The sequence below is a fragment of the Trichinella spiralis genome (assembly GCF_000181795.1).
Source record: "Trichinella spiralis strain ISS 195 chromosome Unknown Scfld2, whole genome shotgun sequence".
Taxonomy (NCBI): Eukaryota; Metazoa; Nematoda; class Enoplea; order Trichinellida; family Trichinellidae; genus Trichinella; species Trichinella spiralis.
This window is the reverse complement of record NW_003526941.1, coordinates 705,702-731,144: the sequence shown is the minus strand read 5'-3', so window position 1 is coordinate 731,144 and position 25,443 is coordinate 705,702. Positions and strand designations below refer to the sequence as shown.

Here is a 25,443-nt window from a genome sequence, read left to right as displayed (position 1 = left end):
TTGTGTTTATGCATGCTTTCTTGCAGCTCTGAATGATTTCTATGTTTCAAGCAGCAAGCACAGGGAGCTGCTGCTTGGCGATTTGAATTTTCTAAAAGTAGGTTATCAGTTGCAGTTTTATGAGAGAAAAATTGTGTGGACGGGCGGTTTAAGTAAATCAGGCGTATCGGTGACGCGCGCGTTTCATTATTTTCTTCACACTATATGTTCCGCTTATTATTCATTGACCGATGTAAAATTCCTTTCTTAGCATTTTTCAAACTATAAATAGTTTTTATGCTTTTGAAAAGGAAACGAGCAGTCGGCATGTAGAGAGAAAGTAGTAATGGTCTTTTTATCATTTTTGAGTGTTCTTCGACTTGTTTCCTTTTCTTTCATTTGTCTTCGAAATCTGTTCTATTTTTAACTATTGCACTTCAGCGTTAACCGTCGTTTGTTAATGTTTTTTTTGTATTCTGTTTTTTTTTATCACATCAACTGTGTGAATCTTTGATAAGTTGTTTTTGATTAATTTATTCTTTGCTACGGTCATTGTTAATTTTGTTGTGGTCAATTTGAAGCGCATTTGATTGGTTTAATGAAAATTTTATCGAGCATTGAAATTTATTCCTCAAGCACAGTACATGTGAAATGATGATCAAGTTAGAATTGATAAAAAATGGTGAAGTCTGCGGCCGTTTGACATTTGCGAAATTAGCTGTTGTAAACAAGTGTGATAGGCGTAACTGCGAAGCAGTGGCGTTGCATTTTCTTCCGACTTATTTTTGAAACACTGAATTTCATTTTAAAAATCATTAATGGGAAACTTTTTGGTCTAAACTGATAGACTAAAAAAAGAAGCTAAATTCGATCGACAGCTTCGTAATACTCAAACTATATTTATTATAAGTTTGCAGAAATGTTGCATCTATTGCTATTGTTAGTTTTTGAATTGCGCGTTTGCAAAGTTGATATTTTTTTAAATGAAGCGAAAATTGCGGGACTGTTTTCCGTTTTTTTGGGGGATTTTGGATGTGTGTTTATTTTTTTTTGTTTTTATATTGCTTTCGTGTTGCTTTGTTTATATCAGGTCAAGGCGATACTTTTTGTAGAACACAACAACAACAACAACAACAACAGCAGCAGCAGCAGCAACAGCAACTGCCCCTACCCACTACGTCTGGAGTACAGAAGAGCAAGTAATTATCTTTTTTATTTTGATTGCTACTTTTCAGTCTTGGATAGATCACGTTGCACCTGCTTTTTCTGTTGTCTCAACAGCAGCTTCGATTTGATTTGTTTTCTGTATTCATTTGACTACGTCAAGCATCGGTTGACGTGGTTGAAAGCGACTCTGATGTGTTTGTGAAATGGTGTTTTTTTTTTATTTTCTCAGATCTTCTCGATTAAGCAACAGACAAGCGCAGACACAGTCTGCATCGCATACGTCGAAAACAGATTTGAACGAAATGGAAAGTAACAGTCGTTCACAAGGTGGCAAAAAGAAAGGGAAAGCGCAGAAGCCGAACGCAACCAAGTGCTCAATTTGCTTCTCTTCTATTCTGATCAGTATCAATTTTTCATGTTCAAAGCGTTATTGTACTTTTTAGAAGTGGTCATGCCACGTCGTCGGCCGCAAGCGACGCTAACAATCCCGCGAACACGTCCGATCCAAATTTTAACACTGGTAGGCAATGAATTTTTGATATAAGCATATATGAAACATTTTCTTGCATTTCAACAGATAATAATATTAATAATCAATTTTATTATAGATTTGCGCACAAGCTACGCAAGTATTCTTGGCACTTTTGGTCCCAGAGTGACGAATCTGCTGCTTCGAGGATCTTCGTCTGGTCAGTTGAAACGAATGCGATGCATGCTTTTTTTTCTCATTTATTTATATGTATTCATGCTTTTTATTTATATATTCCAGGAAATGAACGAATCGAATCATTGTTGTCAAGCATGCAGAAGCACGAGGACTCTTCAACTCAGTTGCAAGCTCTTATTGAACTGTGCAATATACTTGTGATGAGTAACGAAGAAACACTTGGTTCCAATTTTCCTTTCAAAGAGTTGATCCGAGTGTTGACCCGACTTTTGCAAACTGAACACAACTTTGATATTGTAAGAAATTTATATGATTTTTTTAGAAAAATTTTGCCGGAATTATGAACCTTTTAAAAAAATTTTTTCATTAGATGACGCACGCATGTCGTGCTTTGACTTATCTCATGGAAGCGTCGCCCCGAATAGGTAGTGCTTTGATGGATGCAGTGCCATGTCTTTTGTCAAAAGTAAGTAGTGTAACTGTTATTTTTTGGTGAAAGATTTTTAAATAATTACTGTGGAAGAAAATTTTTCCAGTTTTGATTAAGAGACATTAATGCTGCTTAAATTGTAAATTTAGAAGATGACAAACAGTTGTTATTGTAAGAAAAGAAGAATTTAAATAAGAAATACATCATAAACCCAAATTATTAGCATATGTTGAGAAATTGTTTGATTTGATTTTGAATGAAGAATAAAAAGTTGAATTTGGTGAGGTTGTCACTGGAATAATTTTACATTTTATGCAAATGCTTACTGAAATCTGTTCCATCTAAGATTTTTATATGGTTATGGGAATTTTGTTGAATGTTAAATTGAAATTTTTGTTATATTGTTTTTCAGTTGCAACGTGTGGAATGTATCGACGTCGCTGAACAAGCACTCACTGCGCTGGAATTGCTCTCTCGTCGATTGGGGAAAAATATACTGAATGCGGTACGTTGAAAAATCATCATCTTTTGTAATAATAATAATAATAATAAATAATGAGAATAATAGGGGTTTTTTAATTTAATTTAATAGAATGGCATCGAATGTTGTTTGATGTTTATTGATTTCTTTCCGCTCGCTTCCCAACGGTCGGCGTTGCATATTGTGTCAAACTGCTGCTATCATTTAACTGAAAAAGATTTTGATTATTTGGCCAACTCTTTGCCCATTCTAACTCAACGTTTGAAAAGCCAGGTATTTTCTTTTTCGCACTTCACTTTAAATTTATTAAAACTTTTTTTTTTCATAGGACAAAAAAACTGTTGAGTTGATGTGCGTCACATTTGCGCGGTTGGTGGAAAATTTAATCCATTCTCCGGATAAAATTCAGAAAATATGCGAACATGGTTTGTTGAGCAATATTCAACAAATGGTATGGTTGCAGTTGTTGTTGTTGTTGTTGTTGTAATTGTGCATGTGAAAAAAAAGATATATATATTCTTTTTTCTTCAGTTGATTGCTGTTCCGCCGGTGATAAGTTCCGGAACTTTGGTAAATGTTATCCGAATGATGCACTTGATATGCCGTAGTTGTCCGACGTTGACCGTTTCTCTCGTCAGTTCCAGTATGATTTTTCACAACTTTTTTTCAGTGTATTCCTTTATGTAAATTTTATTCATTGTATAGGTTTTGTTTTTATTTTGCGATTTTTGCTAACTGGCAGTACGGAGGAAAAGTCTGACAGTCGAGAGGTATGAATTTGTTTTTTGGTTTAAATTAAATTTTCTGTTGTATTGTCGATGCATTTGTTAATGGATACATCTTGTCTTTTTCAGTTGTTGAGTCGAACACCACAAGAAATGTACGAACTGGTGTTGCTGATTGGGTGAGATGAATTTTTTTCATTTTATTTTATTCTATTCTTTGATAATTAATTTTGAAATATTATTAAATTGTTAGTGAATTACTTCCATCGTTGCCGACAGAAGGTTTGTTTGAAGTGGATTCATTGTTGCAACCGCACGGAAACATTGGTGACGCGGCCACTTGGTCATTTAAAGATGAGCGAGGCGTTTGGCGTTCTTATTCTCATTCCGATAGCCGCGTTTTGGAAGTACACTTTAAAAAATTATTATTATTACTATTGACCAATGACTTGTTTGTTAATATTGCTTTTTTTTTTAAATTTTCCCCCTCCGTTTTTAGCTAGCATATCAGACAAAAGAGGAAGAGATTAGTTTGAGCATTCTTGGCCAGTCGTACGTGATCGATTTGATACAGATGACACAAATTTGTGAAGAAACAGGCTCTTCTTTGCCAATTCAACGAAAGCCGAAAGAAATTAATGCACAAAGTGGTCTTTTTATTCTATTTCGTTTTCATCTTAAATAAATTTCAAAGTACTTTTTCTTGTTTGCTTTTCAGGCACGAGCAATGCAAATGTGGTCACTCCTGAAAATGATCCACGAGTTGTATTGCTGAAAGACGCGCCCATTCATTATGAAGAGATTGTGCAGAGCATTTTCCCATTGCTCTATGATATTTACTCGTCCGTGGGTGGATCGGCTGTTCGCCATGAATGCTTGCGATGCTTTCTGAAAATGATCTATCATGGCAATGTGAAGATGATCGATCACATTTTGGAAACTGTTCCAATTTCAAAGTAAGAAAAGAGCATTTGAAATGCTGCAACCAATATCTGTGTAGATAGTAGCAATATTATGAACATATTGTTATTATTTTGTAGTTTAATTGCCGGCTTGTTGTGTTCTCACGATTTCAAATCGATCGTTTGCGCCTTGCAGTTGGCGAAAGTTTTGTTGGAAAAGAAGCGAAAATATTTTACAGTCTGCTTCCAACGGGAAGGTGTTACGAATCATTTGAAAAATCTCAGCGCCCATTTGAAGCAGGCCAACGCGTTCACCATTGCCTACGGTGACACTACGGACTTGAGCGCCCGATTCGGCTTGCAGATGGCCGGAAGCGGCATAGCCGGAGCCGGAGCCGGAGCTCCAGGAGGGGGTAGTAGTAGTTTTACTGGCTTTTCAACAGCCCCCAACTATTCGCCAATGTTGGAGTCGTTGATGATGAACGGAGCACGTGTGATACCGTTGAGTGGCTCTGGAAGAAATTTGTCACTGTCATTTCCGTTTTTTGGCAGTCCAAGCAGTGGCAGTGGCAGCAGTCAACGGCGAGTCAGTTTGAACAGCCTGTTTGGGTAATTGTTGGAAATTTTTTTTTAATTTTTTTTTGCTTTTCTCTTGAAAACATTTTCCATTCGTTTTAGTTTTGCGTCAGGAACTCTTGGCTCTCGCGCCACTTCACCCACCTTCAGCTTGAGTGAACAGCTAGAGGCGAGTGCTGCTAATACGGCAATGGCTTTGGCAGGAGCCAGTTCCTCGGCCGCAGTTGGAGTCGCCGGCAGCATGTTTTCTTATTCAGCCGACGAAAGACAACTCATTCAAGCTGCTGGTTCGTCGTTGGCGGTATTACCAACAACAGTTGCCGGTAGCACGTCGGGATCGGCTAATGCAAGTGCAATTCTGGCGAATCATCAACAACAACAGCTTCACCATCATCTCAATCAGCAGCAGCAGCAGCAACAACAACAACAACAACAACAACAGCAACAACAACAACAGCAACAGCAACAGCACCAACAGCAGCAACAACAGTCGCAACAGTCGACTGCGAAAAATACAAGAGGACGTGGTCGAATGAAGAAGTCTTCAACGCCCGGTTTCAGTAGTGGAGAAGTTCGAAGTAATCCTCGAGGAGGATCACCTCTGCGCAAGACGGTGTCGACGGCACGAGGTTCTGGAAACTTTTTGGGAAGCATCGGTTTGCATCGTTGGAACACCCGCAGTGGCTTTGGGGCTTTGAAGCCACCGACGCCACCTCTTTCTTCTTCGAATACTGTTGCTCATCATCATCATCACCATCATCATCATCATCATTCGACAGTGCTGCATTCGAATGATTCGCAATCTCAGGAATTCCTCTCAAGCCACGCTAATTATTGGAAGTCGATTTCGGATAAAGTATCGGCTTGGGCTGAAGTTACAGCGAAAGCTCTGCTGGATGATTATTTCAAAGAAGGGGATGGAAGTGGTGTTGCAAATTACTACGGTCAAGCAACTGCCAAGAAGCTTTGCGAAATAGCTCAAAAGTTTGCCGAAAAAGCGGACGAAGGTTTCGACGATCTGGTCGAAGTTTTGCATTCTGACGTCACCTGCTACGAATTGCTCCAGAGTGGTTTGATCGAAGAACTGTCCAAATATTTGACGCAGGGAAATTGGCAGCACGCGTTGCCGAATCGCCTGCGACTGTTCTGTTCCAAATTGTTCGGCGTGAGAGTCACAGCGCCCACGGAAAGCGAAGTGCCGGAAGTGTTCATCGAAGACGAAGAAAGCGGAAAACGTCTGATCACCATGTTGGTGATGTGCATCAGCCAGCTCGAACAGTTTCCGGTCAAAACGCACGATTTGTCCTGGGGTCAGAGTGGTGGCGGTTTGCGGGGCTTGAACGCGTTTCGCTTTTTGCACAGTCAGCAGATCAAGTGCCAACCAGTGCGACATCCGTCTGAAACGAAACTGCGCCAGTGGAAACGGGGCGTGATCAAAGTGGATCCACTGTGTCCGATATCGACCATCGAGCGGTACTTGATTTTGAAAGGTTACGGTAAGCCGAAGACGAATCCCGGCGACGACGATTCGAGCAACGACGAAGAAGACGGCACCGAGTTGACCGAAGACGATGCCGAGGCGCTTTTGAACGTCGCCAGCATAGCCAACGGTGTGCACCGGCTGCAGCTTCTCATCCACGACCGGGTTTTGCCGTACGATATGACCATTTTCCAGGCGCTTCGTCAGTACGGCGGAAAATCGTCGAACGTCACTTCTGACGGTCTGGTCGTTTCCGAGTGGATTGGGCCGGACATGTGGATGGCGACCAATCGTATTGCGTACAAATTGTTGCCCGAAAACGACACCAGTGGTGGTGGTGGTGGTGGATCGGCCGGCAGTAGTAAAGAAGCGGCATCGACCAGTGGTGTGAGCGGTAGTTGCGGCGCTTCGTCGACCACCGGGGCGGGAACGTCTCGCGGCAGGCGAGGGGGCAAAGGGAGCGGCGGTGGCAAGAAACGTTCGCCGACGGCGGCTTCCAACGCCACGCCGGTCTACAAGGAGCCGGAAAATATTCTGCTCGCCCAGTTGAAACAGCCAATGAACGTGACCACGTACGACCCTTGCTTGAAAGCGCTCGGCCTGTTGCGCGTAGTATTCAGCATCGCTCGTTACTGGTGGATATTGTACGAAAAGAGCGCGCTGGTCCGCTGTTCGGCGCCACTTGTACCGCTGACTGCGTTTCACGTTTCCAAAATTGCCGCCAAAATCAGCCGCCAACTCCAAGATCCGTTGATCATCTTGTCCGACCACTTGCCCTACTGGGTCGAGCAGGTCGCCTACCATTGTCCATTTATTCTACCGTTCGACGTGCGTCGATCGCTGTTCAACGTCGTCGCCCTCGACCACGACCGTGCTCTGCAGCATTTGCTCGAAAGCGCCGGCGAGTCCAGCTCTTACAACAGTGCGGACCGACTGGCGCCACGCCTCGAACGTCGCAAAGTCTGCATACCGAGGCAGAATATTTTGAAACAAGCCGAGACCGTGTTCAACAACATGAACCATTCGCGTGCGGTGTTGGAAGTCCAGTATGAAAACGAAGTCGGCTCCGGTTTGGGACCGACGTTGGAATTTTACGCTCTGGTCGCGCACAACTTGCAACGCGCCGACTTGCACCTCTGGAGAGGAACCGTGAACCGAGACCGACCACTGGCCGAAGGGGTCAACGAGTATATCCACAGCGACACCGGCCTGTTTCCGGACCTGCTGAATCCCGGCAACAGCGAAGAGGTGATTCGGCGGTTCCGTCTGTGCGGCAAACTGCTCAGTCGTGCACTGCTCGACGGCCGAGTGTTGGACATCCCGTTGAACGTGCTGTTTTTCAAGTGGCTTTTGCAAGAGGAGAAATTTCTCTGCGCCACCGACTTTAACGACTTGGATCCGGCATTTGCCGCGTCGATGCACTTTTTGAAAACGTTGCTCTTGAAAGGACGGCTCGGATCGGAAGAGGTGGGGTGATTTTGTTTGTTTGTTTGTTTGTTGTTGTTGTTGACTTTGTATTTTATTCGCTTTTTAGTCGCGCGAACGAGTTCGAGCAGAGATCGAGGATATGCAAATCGATTTCGTCGTGCCTGGTCGTGAGAATGTTGAACTGAAACCCGGTGGCAAGAATATCGCGTTGACTTTGGAAAATTTGTCCGAATACATTGACGTAAAATTGGGGGACGGAGGGGGGGGGAGAATAACTGAAATTTTTTTCTGTACTCATCTGTTTTTTTAGCTTGTTGCATTTTGGATGCTGCACGCCGGTGTTGTTCGACAAATGGACGCTTTGAGAGAAAGTTTCGGTTCAATTATTCAACTGAAATGTTTGAAAATGTTCCTTCCTGAAGAGGTTGGTAGTAAATTGTGCACGCGCGAGATTCATCTCGTCGTCGTCGTCTGTTCGCTCTATTTAAATGTGCTTTTTTTTCTCAATCTTGGTTTTTTAAAAGCATTGCTTCGCGTAGTTAACGTACACAACCATCAGTGAAGAAGTTGTTTTATTTATTTTATTTAAAAATCTATTTACAATTTATATATATTTTTTTCTGACTTTGGTTTTTGCAGATGGAGTTGTTGATTTCCGGGTGTAACGACAGTACCGATACTTGGGAAGTGCAATCGTTGCTTCAAGCAATTCATCCTGACCACGGATACACTCCAGAATCACCCCAGATACGCTGGCTGGCGGAAATTATGTCAAATTATACGCTGAAAGAACGTCGGGATTTTTTGCAGTTTTTGATTGGATCGCCACGACTGCCAGTAGGAGGTAATGATACAAAATGGTGTTTGTTTGTATATAATAATGTGAATGTAAATAATTTCATCTGTTTTTTCATTTGATGATCAGGTTTGAAACATTTGAATCCACCTTTTACGGTGGTACGCAAATTGTGCGACTGTGGAAATACGGACAAGTTGCTTCCTTCGGTGATGACCTGCGTAAATTACTTGAAGTTGCCTGAATATTCTGACCGTGAATTGATGCGTGAACGTATCCGCACCGCAGTTGAATACGGCAGATATGCATTTCATCTTTCATGAATTTTTTAAATGCTTGTGTGTGTATATAAGGAAAAAAGAGTGGCCTTTGCATGTATCCTGATGTTCATTTATTCAGCAAAAATATTTATGTTATCACCATTTATTTATTTATTTATTATATGATCACTTTTTACTTTTATTACTATTATTATATCACCATTATTATTATTATTATTGTCTAGTCTTTCTCAGCAGTAACATCAGCAGCAAAAAATTAATTATCTATATCATTTTCCCTCATTGCATTCGGTTTTTCCACTGTGAAAAGGTATCCTTTATTGCGTTTTTCATATTTATATTTATATTTTCTTGTATGAAATTATGCTTTTGCTGTCAGTCTGTATTTTTTTTCATGTAGCATATTTTTTTTCTTCTGAGCACGTCTTCAGTTTCTCCCATCCATTATTCGGAGTGCAGCGGACTGCTTTGGCCGTTTTATGAATGCTGAATTAAATGGAAAAAGTCTCTTTACACAGTTTGATCAGGCGGATTGTAAAGACGTTCGTTGCTCAGCCAGTGATCATCGTCATTTGAAGATCGACCCAGTGATCGTCAGAAAATATGCAAGCTACAAAATTCCATCGACCTGCAAAAAGTACCTGACGACCATTTACAGTACAGTATGTTTGTAAAGTGTGGATATTTTTTTAGAAGAGAATTTACAAACAAAAGTTTTGATTTTGGTAATATATACACACAAATTAATTGAATAAAATATTACGCTTTGTTCTCGTGAACTGGACAATGAATATACTGTAGCTGATTTGGAATTTATTTATTGCGCAAGTTTTACAAGAGATCATCGATCAGTAGTGAAAAACGAGTAAAAAATAACAATGAATTGAAATGAAATGAAATAAACGTTGCAATGTGTACAAAATGACTGCCAAATTTGCCGCCGTTCTTCAATTTGCTGTTGATTGTTTTCAGTTGACATTTTAAAATGTAATCTGAAGTAGAATTTTCACAAAGAAATCATCCAATAGTTGATTGTTGTTGTTGTTGTAAAGTGAAAATTAGTTCAATTTGAAAATTTTTTCCATTCGATTAAGAACAATCCAATAGAAATAGAGCCTGTCGTGCGATTATTTGCAATTCAAATTGACAAGTTGATCTTGGAAATTAAATTCATCATCGGTCGTGTTGTTTGTCAAAATTGTGTGCAATGAATTGCAGTTGCCGAGATGTGGAAAACGACGCGCAAATTACTTCTGTTCAATCATTCATTTATCATCCGATGGATAATTTCATCTCATCAATATGTATGTATTGGTTTGCAAAGTTGATATGCAAATTTTGTACATTACGATCGAAATGGACTGAGAGATAATTTGACTAGATTAACTGGTTTTACGCAGGAGGAAATGAATGTTTCATTTGAAACAAATGAAATTGATTCAATGCAATTCAATGATGTTTGTTGTCCGTTTCAAGTGTTCAAACAAGTAAATTTGAAGATTATTCTTTTTTCTTGTGAAATTCAATTTTATTTAACTGTGTGTGGTAAGTGTGATTTTTATTGTTAATTGATTGGAAGATTTTATTGTTGCGAAATTTTTTTTATTACAACAATGAAAATTCAAATGCAAATAAATCACTGATCTGAAGCTAAAAATGTCAAAGTTTCATGTTGTTGTTGTAGTTGAAAAATGTAGGTTTATGGAAATTTTATTTTCGACAAATACCAAGATTTAAAAGCTGTAAATTATTTCAATTTGTTCTTTGCAACAGTATGAAATGAAAGAGTGAAAATAGCAGCGGAATTAATAATAATTCTTATTATCAGCATTGATTTTTGTTTATACTTTGGCAAGAAAGTGGTGATAATTATAATTGCGTAAGTGAGTTATCTATCTAGTAGCGGCGGCGTGTAATTAAATGTAGCTAATTTTCTGATTGCTTCGCTTCTCTTCAGCTTGTTTGTTAGCTTTTGAATATTTTACCCATCAGAACACTACTTTCAACAATGAAGCACAAACACACACAACGATCGACTTTGTGAATCGAATGCATCAAGCAAAAAGATAAACAACAGAGCTCCAACAACGCCGACAACAAGCACTTGTTGACAAGTTGGTTGTTGTTTTCAATTTCAAAAAGAATATCACCACTCATCATCATCACTCAACGGACCGACCGACGGACGGACGGATGGATGGATGATTTACGCAAATTTCTTCTCGCTCCCAACCTGAACGTGGTGGTATCCGTCGTTTGTCTGCTCTATTCATTCATTCATTCCTTCGTTCGTCTTTGATTGGAAATTTGACGGACAAGCCGGATGACGTAATTGAATTTCGATTTCAAACGAGAATCTATGGAATAGAAAATAGAAACGCACAAATTAAGTCGTCACACAAATTTTCCTATTCGATATAGCAGTTCAATCGACTGGTCGTTTTCAGCTTCTTCAAAATCGTTGTACTTTTGTGCTTTTCAAAATCTCTCCTCCTCCCACCCACCCGCAACCCACTCTAGTCCACTGCTTTGTGTCCTTTGGATTTTGGAACACAAGTTTATCGACAAGTTGTTGTTGTTGTTGTTGTTTTTCTTTTCATCTTCCACTTTCACTTCACACCTACACAACCGACCGTATTCTTTTGTTTTTGTACAAAAGTATAAGCAGGTATGAATGTCATAAATTTTTATAAAATTATTCATCTCGAAGCAGACGCTTTGATTGAATTTCAACCTTTGCCATTTTGTCACTTGTCACGGACAGTGTGTTCGGGTGAAAAATTATCCAAATATCAGTGAATAGGATGAAAAGTTGAAATCAGTGGTGGTTTTGGTGATTGGCACCGGTGTTTTTAGAAATTGATAACTGACAACGCCTGTTTCTGAAATTTTCATCTGTAAACACACTAGAAAGGTGGACAGACACGCACACACACACACAGCATATACTTTCACATTATTTAACGTTGCTATCATATTCAAACAATGAATGCACTTGCATGCTAACACGATTGGTAAGAAATGTGGATTGATGTTGTTGTGGAAATTATTTTCTTTCTTTTTTTTTATTACATTTAATAAGTATCATTTGAAATGAATAAGTGAAAATGAAAAAAACTTGAACAAAACATCCGCTTGTGTTAATTTCACCATTCCACGAACTTTCATTCCTTATATTATACATACTATTATGATCAGTGAAAAAGTGACCAATTTTTCTTTCAATCTTTTTCATCATTAGTCAGCTTAAAATCAATAAACAATTGTAGACCATTTCTATTGCCATCATTGTACGCATGCATCGGCATCACTGCAGTCACTGCTCGAAAATGTCTATAATTATTTCTGCTTAAATTGACCAGAATTAATTTTTTTAGATAAGCATTTAAAGTAGTGATATAGAGAAATATTACACTCGGTTGGCATTGATCTTTCAAAATGTGCATTTATAATAATAATAATAACGATAAAATTTCAGCTTCATCTTTTTTAAATAATTACTTTTTCGAGCTTGTAATATATTTTAAACAGTGCTCTCAATCGAAAGGTAAAATTATTGTTCGCTATTTTTGAAAGCCGAATGCAACTGGTGATCGTCAAATTTAGCGCTCGAATATTGATCCATCCCCCTTTTGAATTTTCTCAACTCTCTCTCGCTCTCTCTCTCTCTTTCTCTCTTTTGCTTATTGTCATTCTTTCATTGAAACGTCTACTGAAAAGCGGATAATAATTTTGCCATTAATAATAATGTGGAAATGTTCATCTTGCATCAAATTCTCTGAATTGATGGTGGTAATGCTGCAAACTTGTAGCTTTCTATCATTTTGCTTTTCACGTCAAGTATATAAATAAATAAATAAAATCATATTTTTCATCTTGCTTTTATTGCTTTTTTTACGAAAATGAAAAATAGCTATTTGAAATTTTTTATGAGAATCATTTTTCTTCGCTTATATTATATTCGCTGAATTTTTTTTTCGAAATTTTTCTCACTTGGCCATAATTGTGTGTGTGTGTGTGCGTGAATGTTTTCCTTGAACTCGAAAAAAAATCGTATAGTTTGAAAAAAATGAAAGCTTATCACACATCTCAGAAACTGCTGCTGTCTTTTAAATTTTCTTCTACTTCATCTATTCGCTAATGTGCCATAAAGACGCGACCAAGGCACTTTGTCCGACTATATTATTATCATATTCGATATACGATATTCTTTTTTCTTTCTTTCAAATTTATTCAAATTATTCCACAAATAATTTCAGCTTCATCACAACAGGCTTGTCAAAGGCGGTGATGATATACGGCTGAACATGGTACTGGGCTGCGGTGCGAAAGTTTTGAAATATTGTATTTTTGCCTTCAACCTTGTTTTTTTCGTACGAATCGATCAATTGTGAATAATTTTATGCATAATTTGGCTTTCTTACTTCTCAGATTGCTGGTACTGTATGTCTGGGTGTCGGCATATGGCTCATCGTGGACAATTTGGCTTTGGACAGGCTGATCAACGCCAGCGAAAATATTGCCGACTCGCCGATGATGAAAGAAATTGCCAGCAAACCTCAGGCAGTGCACGATATTGGAATTATTCTCACTGCTGGAGGGGCAGTCATTTTTGTCATTGCTTTTCTCGGCTGCTGTGGTGCAATGAAAGAATGGAGGCCATTACTAGTTCTGGTAATTAATTCAATTTTCACTTTTCCATTCCATTCCCACTGTATCATTTAACAATTAACACGTATAATTTCAATAATAGCACATCTTTCATTCCCATTTTGAAATATTTTCACTTCCATGCATTCAATTCACTTTTGGTTAAGTATATTTATTTGTGTTTAGTATTCAATTTGCTTGATGATCATACTGGCCGTGGAAATTGCAGCCGCCATCTACGCCGCCGTCAATCGAACAAACGTAAGCTGCACTATATTTTGTTTGCCAGTTCTCAGTTTCTCTACAAGTTACACAGTTGAAGTACAAACTAAATAGCTAAGTAAATTTTCTTTTCATTTTCTCGACTATAAACCTGCAAATACTTTATTATTCATTATATTGACTATTTCATTGGCTTAAACTTCATCTAAAATTCTGCTTTAATTTATACTGTTCAAAGTTGACTTTTCAAATTTAACGTAATGCATTGGAAAACATCAAAAAGAAAATCAACCAAAGTTTAAACGTACTGTAAAAGTAGGATTTTCAAGTTGAACACGAACTTTGTAACAACGTTAATTCATTATATTCACTGTAGATTTATTCAATTTTTGACCAATGTTTTTTTTATGCTAAATAGAAATTGATCTTGTTTCATTTTCATTTATTTCAGCTTGAAGTGAGCACCAAACTGCTCATGTATGAATCGATCAAAGATTACAACGGTTCTTCGTCTAGTGCAAACGGAATTCGTGCCGCTTGGGACAGTATTATGAATCAAGTGATTTGCAAATTTTTTAATATTTCAAATAATGACATGAAATATTTTTCAGTATGAATGCTGTGGTATTGAATCAAATTGGGGTGAATTTAATGTAAGTGGTTGGTATAAGAAATATCAGCCTCCAGAACCCTTTCCGGCACCTTGCTGTAGAACTCCGGTACCGTGGAATCCTGATACGTATTGCCGGGGTAGTCAACGTTACGGAAAAGTATTCGAATGTGGACAGTTTAATGTTAAACTTTGAAAACTTCTTTTATTGTTTTTTAGGGATGTTACGAAGCGTTGAGGCATGTATTGGAAAGCAAACTAGTTATCGTTATTAGCGTTGGCGCAGCAGTTGCACTTATACAAGTGAGCAAATTGTCTGTCGTTTTGTTTTGTTTTGTTTTGTTTTAATTTGAAGTTTTTATTATGAATTTAGATAGTCGGCCTTATCTTTGCTATATGTCTTTGTCAGGCCATATCTCACCAAACAATTGCGTAATCGATCAGACGATAAAGATGTCGTGTAGAATATTATAGAATTAATGGAAAAAGTCGAAGAACCGTCAGTCAGCTTGTGTTTCATAAATTTAAAAACAAAATAGCCTATTATGACCGGTGAAAATGATATTTTAAACCGCTGCAATGATACTTGAACGTATTCTCCCGATGCGGATTATCTTTCCATTAACTGTAGAGAAAAGAAATTTGTGCACGTTTAATAATCATATCTGAACGAATCTATCCATAATATTGCGCATAATTACAATAATGTGTTCTGTTTTAGATAAATTTTCTACAGTGCACAATTTCCTTTGACATTAAAATAAAAAAAACGAATAATTTACCACTTTTGGCTGTTTGTTATCTGTTAAACGCATTTTATGCGCAATTTGAAAAATCAGCATTGCTTCTTACATCTTCCCATGTTTTTTTTTGTGAAAATTTTCTACTACAAGGCACTATTTTTCGCAGAAACGAAACAACACGTACGCAACAGTTGGTTAAAATTGTGCAAAAGCAGCAAATTGTGCAAGTATTTATTTTTATTATATCCGTCAACATCCAAAGTTTATCTTTTTAGAGTTTTAAAAAATTGCATTAATAAACTGATTTGATAATGATGACAAGATTTTATTTTTCTGATCAAGCTGGATCAACAATATCAATGAATGTGGTAGTCGAAACAAGAAACCGAGACGTTAATGAATGCATGTAATTGTACTTGAATTTTGTCAAATGTACTGTAGCTTTTAAGATTGACTCAGTGACGTGTCATTGAATTCGATGTTAATTGTTTCATATTTAAATTATTCATGTGAGATGACCATTTTCAGAGGATAAGTTTTTGTTCGGAACGCGTTTCGTTAATAATTATTTGCACAAGAGTTCACAGCAACAATTTTAGGTGTTAATTTTCAAGCAGCCGTCTGCTGAAAACAAATGATGATCAGTAACTTTTGTTTCAAGTGCATTTTGCACGCTGTTATCGTTTGTTGTATAGTCGGCGTTGGAAATTCGATGATTCTGACTGAGGTGATGACAGAAAGCGACGTTGCTGCTGCGCATCAATTTTTTTTGGATTCAATCTCGAAGCAAAGTTCAATCGAATCTTTAGCATGGGCAGCGAACGGTCTGAAAACTATAAATAAAAAGATTCCTGATGACAAAGCTAAAGTGAGTATTTGATTGTGTTGCTATTCGTAAATATTGATAATGAAAAATGGATGATTGTTTTCTTTGCTAATAATTTATTTTTAGCTGATATGTGAATCCGCCAAAGAAGCTGTTAAAAACACCAGCGAAATTCAACCGATCTATTGGGCAGCATTTGCAGTTCAAGCTTTAGAAAATTGTCAAGTATGCATAGAAATAGATGTATTTTGCTTCTAGCAATTTACAGATTTATAATATAACTTTTCTCTTTCAGCTCCCTAGTTTTCCTAGTAATCATTTTGACAAATATTTATCCGACAAGAGTAATGCAAAAATTGTTGCTTACGCTGTGTCCAGTATTGGTTATTTGAAAGTTAAATGTATGAATTGTGATGGCGTGTTTATTATTGGCAATTTTTAACGTAAATTTTGTAGATGATATGGAAAAAATGCGCTCTATCGTCAGTGCTCTGGTCAAGACATCAACTTCTCCTAATGAGTATTTTGATAAGCATTAACTCTTACGTTTGTAAATGTAAAAAAGAACTATTTAGTCGTTCGATGTTGCTGAACACGGCGCCGTTCTTGAGTGGAGATTTGAAATTTTTAACAGATTGCGTCAATGATTTGGTCAGTAAAGCGGATGAAACTGATGAACGATATTTGCGAGTAGGCGACTGATTTATTTGAAAAAGTTGTTTTATTCGTACATTTTGAATTATGTTTTATTTAAGTTTATTTAATAACTAATTGATTAAGAAGTTTTGAATAATTGAAAGTACTTGTGTTGATAGTTTGTTTGTTAAATTTTTCAGTTTGACGGAGGCATTGGTACAACAGCTTCCATTGTTCATGGTATTTATCAGTTGTCAGCGAAAACTGGAAATCCGGTCGTTTTGAAAAAGGTATATAAATCATACGATACAGTTTACGCTAAATCTATTCTTCCAGGAACAAATATTGAAATTTGCCAACTACCTCATTAGTCGACGTCGGATTTATCATCCACGAGTGACTTCTCTCATTTTTTCAGCATTGCACGATATGGCGGACGATAAGGTAAATATTTATATTGAATTGATAATTGATAAATGAAACGAGGAAGTGAAATTTCAATTGTGCAGGTTGCAAATTTACCAAAAAATTCTGTCCCACTTGCGATATTGCTTGAACATAAAGGTGCACTTGATGAAGTCAAATCTTCTATTCGAGTAAATTTGGACAGCTGTATTCGAATTATTCGAGTAAATAATGCAATATAATTATTCTTAACAGTTCATGGTGACTGACATTTTCGGTCATATTGTTACAACGGATCGTGTAATAGCGGATAAAATAGTGCATACAAGTTCTGATGAAGTGGTGATCAATTCGAAGCCATTTTCACGCACTTCTGCCAATGGGTATGGCAATTGCCTTGTGTCACAGTTTATATATTGTGCAAATTATGATTATTTTTCATTTGTCTGTTGGAATAGGAACGACATTTACGAATTGAAGTTTTTCGATCAGAAACGAAAAGCTGGCTTTTATGAATGTTTTGTCAGTGTTGGGGCTACAAATAGTAAATATATGCCCATTGTTCAAGAAGCAGTTGTTATCAAAGTGAGCCGTGAGATATTGATTAGTGGGCTAAATTTGGCTGTTCATGAAAGTGAGCGTTTTCCACTGGATGGCAAGACGGAATCGTGAGTGAAATGATTTTTTTTTGACAAAATCTAAACATTCAAATCATCGACTAACTCCACTCGAAATGAATTGTAGTATGAAAATCAATGAGAAGAAGCTTATGCAACTGTCTGCTGATGATCATCAAAAATTGGCTGTGATATTTGTCATCAGTGACAAATTGACGAAAGAATCAGTCCTTGTTGACCAAGCTTACTTACAATTTGAAGAACAAAATACCAAATCCACAATTATTGTACCGGTTTCCAATGATGCCAATGCCAACGTATATAAGGCGGATATTGTGAGTTTTAACTTTGGTTGTAAAATTTCAATAAGTTATTTTGTTTTTTTTTGTATAACTTTGAAATTATTGTTGAATAATAATGATAATAACTTAGGAATTTTATTTTGTAAATAATTTCAGGATTTTAAACAAATGGCCAAAGATTATGAATTTACTTCTGGAATGTATGAAATTAGCTTGATTGTTGGTGATGATGTTATCATCAATTCAGTCATTCTCAAATTGGTAAGTTTCGGTTTTATTTAATACGGTGAAATTTCACAACTTAGCTGTTTGAATTTATTTGTTGTCCATGTATTGTTTACGAGTTATGTTGATAAACTTTACTGATATGTTTAATTTGTCAATTTTTTAGGCATTATTAAATTTGCAGCTACCTGCTGTTGTTGAGCACGCTCGAAAATCTGTTCTTGTAGCAACCGATTATAAAATGAAACCAGAAATTTTGCACTCCTTTCGCCCGCCTGAAAAAAGACCCCCGAAATTTATCAGCGATATTTTCAGTGTTGCCGTTGTAATTCCTTTTTTCCTCCTGCTTTGCATATGGTTTTATTTGGGCGCCAACATTTGGGCAATTCCACTCAGTCCTGTAGTGATTGTTTTTCATGCTGGGCTTGGAGGTGAGTAATTTTGTTCTGCCTATTTTTGTCAACTGATTAAATGGAAACTAATTTAGGCATCTTTTGGTTATATTATCAGTTTTGGATTCATCTGAACATGTTTGAGACGCTGAAATATTTGGGCATACTTGGGACGATCACATTTTTGTCTGGTATTTCAGTATTGCGCAAGAGGGCAGATCGAATCAAGTAAATTATTATCAAATGTGTTGTTGTTCTTTCAGCGTGAAGACCAATATTTTAATATTAATGTTTAGAGAAAAAGCGGACTGAGAAGAGTAAGAAACACTTCATCAGATGGACGATTTTTCTTTCTGATCGGTTGTTCGTTCCTCTTATTCTGTAAAGTGGTTATGTAGATTTTGATGATTTACTTTGTACGTGGACTCAATTTTAAAATTGAAAATACTCGAAAAGTTCTGTACGGCTGAACTGTTTTGCCATTCATATAATTGTTTACTTTCATATTCAGTATTTTCTTTGTAATTTAAATAAATAAACTGGTGTTCATATTCCTTGCATCCTTTGAACGACAACGCCAAATGAATGTTATGTGAAAATACAATTTGATTTTGATGATAATAATGTCTATGCGGAAGTATTATGTTGAAATGTAAGTTTAACTTATTGCTTACTAGAAGAATAATAAAGAATTTTGTACACTCTATCCAGATATACTGATTAAACTTCATTGTCATTACAGTGTACTGTATGCAAATTTTAAATTATTTCTGAAAAATTGTTTTTCGTCATAAATTTACCGTTAATTTCTATGCAAATGCGCATTATGAATTCCACTGTATTATCCAATTTTTGAGAAAATAAATATTACGCCCAGTCGTTTAATTATCTATTTTAGCAATTTGCCAAAACGTTTGCGCAATAAATTGACTTTTATTTTTTAATTTTAGCATTTTGAATGAGAGCTGTTTTGCAAAAGGTGACTTCTGCCACCGTGTCTGGTGCGATAATTTTCAAATTTCTTGATCTCTGCTATCGTTATATTATTTTACAGTGAATGGTGAAGTTGTAAGCCGTATTCAGCGCGGAATTTGTGCATTAATTGGTCTAAGCAGAGATGACGATGCCAACGATATTGAATACATGTAAAAATTGTAACTTTTAGTAAAAAGTTGGATGTTTGTTTTCCAAATGTCAGACACTGTTTTACAGTTTATGCTTGCCTATTCACAAGTAGATTTACTACGATCAGTAATTGGATGAGCGTTTACTTAGAAATCATTAATTTACTAACTTTACAACAATAATTATAGAATAATTTATTTTCATAATTATGCTATTGTATAAATTATACTTCAAGTGCAATGAACAATAATTTCCACATCTCAGAGTTCGAAAATTGTTGAATTTACGCATCTTCTCAGGAGATGCTGAAAAAAGATGGGATAAAAGTGTCAACGATTTGCAGTTGGAAATTCTTTGCGTAAGTCAGGTGAGCTTTGCGAGTTTTCTTTTCCGAATATTGTCCAAGCTCGGCAGTACTTGTTTTTAGTTTACTTTGAATGCATTGTTGAAAGGAAACAAATTGGATTTTCATCTTTCTATGAATCCTTCAGAAGCTGCCCAATTTTATTCGACTTTTGTGGATAAATTGCGGCAAAATTATAAAGAAGATCTAGTGAAAGGTTTGTGAGCTGTGACTTGTAATTGATGATGCTGTTCCTCATTTATACTGATCGTGTGTGATGTGATTATCATTTAAGATGGAAAATTTGGTGCTCACATGCAGCTGTCAATTGAAAATGATGGTCCTGTGACGATCATTTTGGATTCTAAGCAGAGATGAAAAACATTTCATGCTGTTTTTTATGTTATGAAATTTTTATTTTCAAAATTGAAAACAAATTTTCATGTCGATTTGTTTAACTGACATTTTGCGCCTGCACTGTGGTTCAATTGTGCTGTTTGTAATTAGCAGGCCTGTTCACAATTTATTCAACACAAATCCAGAAGCAGTTGTCTACTGCTGTTCAAATTGAAGTCCATCTGTCGTTTGGGGCAAACGCAATATTTATTAATGAAATTGGACTTGATTTTTTTTATAATACTGTAGCTCGGCGAAGTAAATGACATTTGGAAATGTGCATTTGTTGATGATTTTCAATGTTTTTATCGATTCACAGAATATGAATTGCTAGTATTTTTCAACTATATAAATATGGAGCTTGGATTATGTTAAAATTTGTTTGAAGTTTGTGTTGAAACAGAGCCAAGTTGTTCTAATAATATTAGGTGTTTTTTGAGAATGCGATGTTGTCCGAGAACAATTCTTGCGAAGAATTCATGGCCATATGTTATCCAGGAATTGTGAAAAATGTTGATAAAGCATTGGAGAGCCTGGGTGGTATGAAAGAGATTGAAAAGGTAATCACAGAATGTTTTTTTGCTTTTTCGTTACTTCAAGTGACGAGTAACGTCCGTTTGCGCACGTGTTTTAGCATAATACTAGGTCGCTTGAATTGAACTTTCACCGAAAGTCGAATCTGTTTTCGCGTCCCGTTTTAAGCAAGCGCCGGGAAGGTGCATTTTTGATTATCCGTGCCCGACGCTTGATCCAAGCAGGTCCGTCGTCGTCTAAGCAGACAACTAATTCCGTCCAACTTGACGTTGTTGGTACTTTGTCAAGCATTCATGACTTCAGTTCAAGCTTGTTTGATTTTCAATATTTGCCGATGAGAAAGAATGAAGATGGTCAGTATTCAGAAATTTATTCGGCTCTTGTACCATCTACGAAAGAACAGGCGGAGAGATGGTTCATACCACCTATACCTGACCAAGAATTATTTTTGATTCCATTTTCTTTTACTCGACTTTGCACCTCATCAGAATCGATTCTGTCACGTGAAGTGGCAAATTATGATCTAGAGACTCCAGGAAGAACGGCAGAAAGTGTGAGAATTGGTGACTGTAAGTTCATTTAAATTGAAATTGTTTTTTCGTCAGAGTGAAAAATTGTCTACTTTATTATTGTTTCAATTTTATAATGATTTTTACGGTACATCCAGTGTGTGCGCAAGTTCACTTGGATAAGTTGAAAATCATTTTTGAAGTTAAAATGATGAAAATTTGTGACGTGCTGCTGATTTGTTCAGACATGATCATCATTAGTAATTTTGACAACACATATTACTAATGCAAGGCTGCAATTCTGATAAGCTCGTGTTATATGTTCTATTGCTATTTGTGTATAATTTGTTATTGCGTAAGAAATTTGAAATGTTCCTATTTCAACATTCAGCCGCTCGAAAAAACAGGAAAACTCATACTCGCATGGCAGTAGCCACGGATGAATTTCCTGCCGAACCGTCACCACTGGCCATGAAGCGGGTGAATGAAAACACTTTCGATCCTGCTGTTCACGAAGCTCTTGAAAAGGTACGATAGAAATGTTTTACTTTTAATTTTTCTCTTTATACATGGTGTTAATTTAAATAATTTTTCCAATAGGCCTTCAGCGAGCGTCCGATGTGGCTAAAGTATTCATTGATTGTCAAGCTGAAATTGGATGAACGTGACGTGAAGTATTTATTACTTTATTTATTTCCATCTTGTATATTTTAATTCGAACAGTTTTAGACGTTTGCTGCCAAAATTTGCATTTCACATTATTAGCGGTCCGTGGGGTAGAAATTGGTGCAGATATAAGTACGATCCTCGCGAAGATACCAACTCGTGGAAATTTCAAACTATGCATTTTCCATTTTTTCGATTTGGTTTCTCTTTTTCCATCTTTATCTGCTTTTTGCTTTTTATTAATTTTATTATTGTGGATTTTATTGGTTCCAGGTGGTGAATCAGTTTTGTCTGAGGCGTTTATCAAGTGGCAAATCAAAGTATCATCTATTGCAACAAGATCGTCAAAAGAGTGGGATAAACTGTTAACTACGGTAACATTTATTGTAATTTTTCTGTAAAAATAAGTGCATAAATAGCGTAACAAAGCATTTTGCTTTTTAAAATTCATATTAAACATTGAAACAAATAAAAAAACAAGTTTTATATGTAAAATGTAATGCATTTATATATATATATATATATGTATTTATTTATTGAATGTTGACATAAGTGAACGCTGTTGATGTTTAGGAACCAACATTTGAATACACGGAAGGTTGTTTGCCCCCACTTAGGTCAATGTGGTATCAGATGTGTGATATACATTTGCCTGCAGTGGAAGAATTACTTTCGAATCGTCTTAGCGAAAATCAAACAGAATCTCATCCCACAGATGGTTGGTTAAAATCTGGTACATTGGATGAAATTCGTGAATTAATAAAGCTTGACTTCAAGAAGACAATTGATACCTTGAATGCGAAAGCGAGTGAATCTAAAAAAAATAAAGATGATTGATTTTTTTTCAGTTATGCGTTTTTTGGAGCTAAATATTCATAAAAATATATAATTTTTCATATTTTTTATTGCTCACTCAGACTAGGTGCAATTACGCTAACCGATCGTCTGTTATGCAGATGTGCTTCGCTTGAAAAATACTTTTTCAATAATTAATTACTGAAATTAGCATAACGTTGCCCATGTAGTGGCATATTTTTTGATGTTTCGAAGTATTTGGAAATTTCTTAATTTCAGAAGCCAATTTCAAGCAGTGCAGTACGTAATGATAAGTTTCTTTTAGACAGTTGGACAATTGTTATAATAATTATTGCAATACCATTAGCAGTTTTTCTACGCTGCTCACGGCACGAGAGCAGCGGAGACGGGACGCTGCTCATTCCACTGCAGGTTGATGTTGTAATTCATATATACTGGCAATGAGTATGAAGCCAAGAGGTAGAAATCAGCATTTACAACCCAATTCACCAACATCACTATTATGACGAATTCATTAGGAGGAATTGTGCATGTTTAGTAAATTTAATTGAGTCAAGTGAATTCTACAAAAATGATCCTTCTTCGATATCTGAATTTTCAGTTGCAATAACCTTTGCTATTCTTGAAAAATTGATGATGTTTTCTCAAACGGTTGCAGAATATTTTTCATTGGAAGCAGTACATGAATGTGCATTAGGGAACGATGTAAAGTGTAAGGGTGTAAAATCTATAAATTTTTAATAATTTGCTTCTGTATTTTGTCCATGCATATAAGATAACAATGTTGCCGGTTCCACACTGACTAAAGTGACAACCGTGATGCTCAATTTTTAGTATTTCAACCCAGCATGTGCATTATATTAAATTATCAATTCATTATGTTTGTGTTTTAGGTAAATGTTATGTTTTACCAAACTTCTGCTTTAGGCATTCATTTTTCTTCTTTTAAAAGTGGTTGATCAAAGTCTGATTGAAATGTTCACTAAACAATCAGTTCCTTAAAATTAATGAATGAATTTTGCTGAATATTGCGACATTATTATCGTGCCAGTGCAGCCCCATTTACGTAAGACACTATTTTATACTTCTTTAATTTACGGCATAATATTATTTGTGATAGATAGTGGCTTTGATCTGTAACGTATTCAGGATTTTGTTTTTGTTCAGCAATTATTATAATCTTTGTTGTTAGCTCATTACATTGTTATACGTTTTCAAAGCATACATGCATTTCTAGGTCAGAAGAGTAACTTTATGCTAATGTGATGTTAAACACTGCCGTTGGCATTCTGCTACGTGCACTGTGTGCTATGCAAATACGGTACCAATGTTCCTTATATAAATTTCTGTTTATTGAGGGAACTCCATTATAGTATAAATGTTCGCTGCTGAAGGGCGGTCTAATTACTTACTGCATTGCGTTATTTGGTCATTTCGATGCTTCACTGCAACAATTACGTTGTGATTGTTAGACTAAAAATATGAAGAAACCATGAACATCAGTTACAAAATGTATGACTCTACGTTTGCTTTATACGTTATCCCTCACAGGTCTGCTGACAGGTATGAATTTTTATATATTTGCTATTTTTCATACAATGTTTTCTTTCTTTCTCTTGGCACACTGCACTAAACATGCGCGCTTTTTAAGCTTTTCGAGTTGTTTGATTTTAGTCTTTTTGAATGGAAACTAGCGCGTTGTTCTTCAGTAAGATGTTTAATTAATATTCGAGACTTTTTTACGGCCAAGCCAATATAGAATAGTACTAATGGTATATTTTGCTATAATTTTCAATCGTCTTTACAAATCCATATGTAAAGTAGTACTCTGACATAGCAGTTGAACCCCTCCCGCATTATCTTTACTGCCCACTGTAATGTTTATTGCTAAGGTAGCATACTTGCCCAATTGTTTAAAGGAAATGTCTGTCACCGGGATGCTGCAGTCGCACAATCGCACCCCTAAATGCTTGTCACTGCTCAAATCGTGCACAAGATTGTTTCAGCATGACATACGAAAGCTGCTGTTAGTTAGAGAACATACTTTTATACCACCACCTTTCATACTTTCAGAATGGCAGTAACGTTCCCTTCATTTATGAAATGACTCCTTAAAGTTTATATTTTGTCATTTTACCGCCAATAGCACTGACTTATGCAGATGCCCCTATTTTCTGTCATTGGGAAAATAACTCAATGCCCATCAGAATGCATGTCAGTATTGATAAATGAAGGTACGCCTGAATATTATATGTGAAGATTGAGTGGGAAGAGCGCATATGACAACTTTCCACCCTCCCTCCATCCTTCAACCTCTCCCTCATTCCTTCCCTGCTAATGCTGTCCCGCCCTCCCTTTCCTGTCTAATGATCCCCCATCATTGCGCCTCGAATAATACTAAGCTGAACAGAGATCGCATTAAACTGAAAATTCTGCCCACCCCCCTATTTTACAGTTGAATGAACCAGCACCTTACCTGTTTTTATCTCCAATAAAATCAAATTCTCATATATG

The 25,443-nt window shown here is 36.6% G+C and overlaps 6 protein-coding genes across 6 annotated transcripts; all 6 read left to right on the top strand.

Annotated features, from left to right (window-relative positions):
• The first annotated feature begins 633 nt into the window (after nucleotides 1–633).
• Tsp_02630 (putative HECT-domain protein) lies at nucleotides 634–8,954 on the top strand. The gene is made up of 22 exons (XM_003378908.1): nucleotides 634–721; nucleotides 1,070–1,178; nucleotides 1,376–1,516; nucleotides 1,590–1,666; nucleotides 1,755–1,835; nucleotides 1,916–2,109; nucleotides 2,184–2,279; nucleotides 2,656–2,748; nucleotides 2,836–2,997; nucleotides 3,053–3,175; nucleotides 3,256–3,367; nucleotides 3,430–3,494; nucleotides 3,579–3,628; nucleotides 3,703–3,856; nucleotides 3,949–4,099; nucleotides 4,168–4,405; nucleotides 4,490–4,960; nucleotides 5,030–7,874; nucleotides 7,942–8,076; nucleotides 8,146–8,304; nucleotides 8,475–8,679; nucleotides 8,761–8,954. Exons 1-22 carry the CDS (start codon nucleotides 634–636, stop codon nucleotides 8,952–8,954), a joined length of 5,943 nt encoding a protein of 1,980 aa, XP_003378956.1.
• Nucleotides 8,955–13,219: 4,265 nt separating this feature from the next.
• On the top strand, nucleotides 13,220–14,669 carry Tsp_02629 (leukocyte surface antigen CD53). The gene is made up of 7 exons (XM_003378907.1): nucleotides 13,220–13,243; nucleotides 13,344–13,586; nucleotides 13,749–13,823; nucleotides 14,236–14,343; nucleotides 14,396–14,437; nucleotides 14,472–14,571; nucleotides 14,614–14,669. Exons 1-7 carry the CDS (start codon nucleotides 13,220–13,222, stop codon nucleotides 14,667–14,669), a joined length of 648 nt encoding a protein of 215 aa, XP_003378955.1.
• A 1,180-nt stretch (nucleotides 14,670–15,849) lies between these two features.
• Tsp_02628 (hypothetical protein) lies at nucleotides 15,850–17,676 on the top strand. Its single transcript, XM_003378906.1, has 10 exons — nucleotides 15,850–16,005; nucleotides 16,090–16,188; nucleotides 16,259–16,346; nucleotides 16,420–16,483; nucleotides 16,539–16,653; nucleotides 16,800–16,889; nucleotides 16,912–17,043; nucleotides 17,109–17,228; nucleotides 17,260–17,387; nucleotides 17,463–17,676. The coding sequence occupies exons 1-10, from the start codon at nucleotides 15,850–15,852 to the stop codon at nucleotides 17,674–17,676; spliced, it is 1,206 nt and encodes a 401-aa protein (XP_003378954.1).
• A 73-nt stretch (nucleotides 17,677–17,749) lies between these two features.
• Nucleotides 17,750–18,938, top strand: Tsp_02627 (putative dolichyl-diphosphooligosaccharide--protein glycosyltransferase subunit2). The gene is made up of 5 exons (XM_003378905.1): nucleotides 17,750–17,938; nucleotides 18,080–18,184; nucleotides 18,315–18,579; nucleotides 18,636–18,768; nucleotides 18,839–18,938. Exons 1-5 carry the CDS (start codon nucleotides 17,750–17,752, stop codon nucleotides 18,936–18,938), a joined length of 792 nt encoding a protein of 263 aa, XP_003378953.1.
• A 225-nt stretch (nucleotides 18,939–19,163) lies between these two features.
• Nucleotides 19,164–21,521, top strand: Tsp_02626 (D-tyrosyl-tRNA(Tyr) deacylase). Its single transcript, XM_003378904.1, has 9 exons — nucleotides 19,164–19,192; nucleotides 19,491–19,534; nucleotides 19,595–19,685; nucleotides 19,930–20,045; nucleotides 20,157–20,225; nucleotides 20,519–20,580; nucleotides 20,654–20,737; nucleotides 20,845–20,964; nucleotides 21,039–21,521. Exons 1-9 carry the CDS (start codon nucleotides 19,164–19,166, stop codon nucleotides 21,519–21,521), a joined length of 1,098 nt encoding a protein of 365 aa, XP_003378952.1.
• Nucleotides 21,522–21,816: 295 nt separating this feature from the next.
• Nucleotides 21,817–23,002, top strand: Tsp_02625 (putative general transcription factor 3C polypeptide 5). The gene is made up of 6 exons (XM_003378903.1): nucleotides 21,817–21,975; nucleotides 22,048–22,121; nucleotides 22,177–22,313; nucleotides 22,387–22,487; nucleotides 22,687–22,921; nucleotides 22,962–23,002. Exons 1-6 carry the CDS (start codon nucleotides 21,817–21,819, stop codon nucleotides 23,000–23,002), a joined length of 747 nt encoding a protein of 248 aa, XP_003378951.1.
• Nucleotides 23,003–25,443: the final 2,441 nt, after the last annotated feature.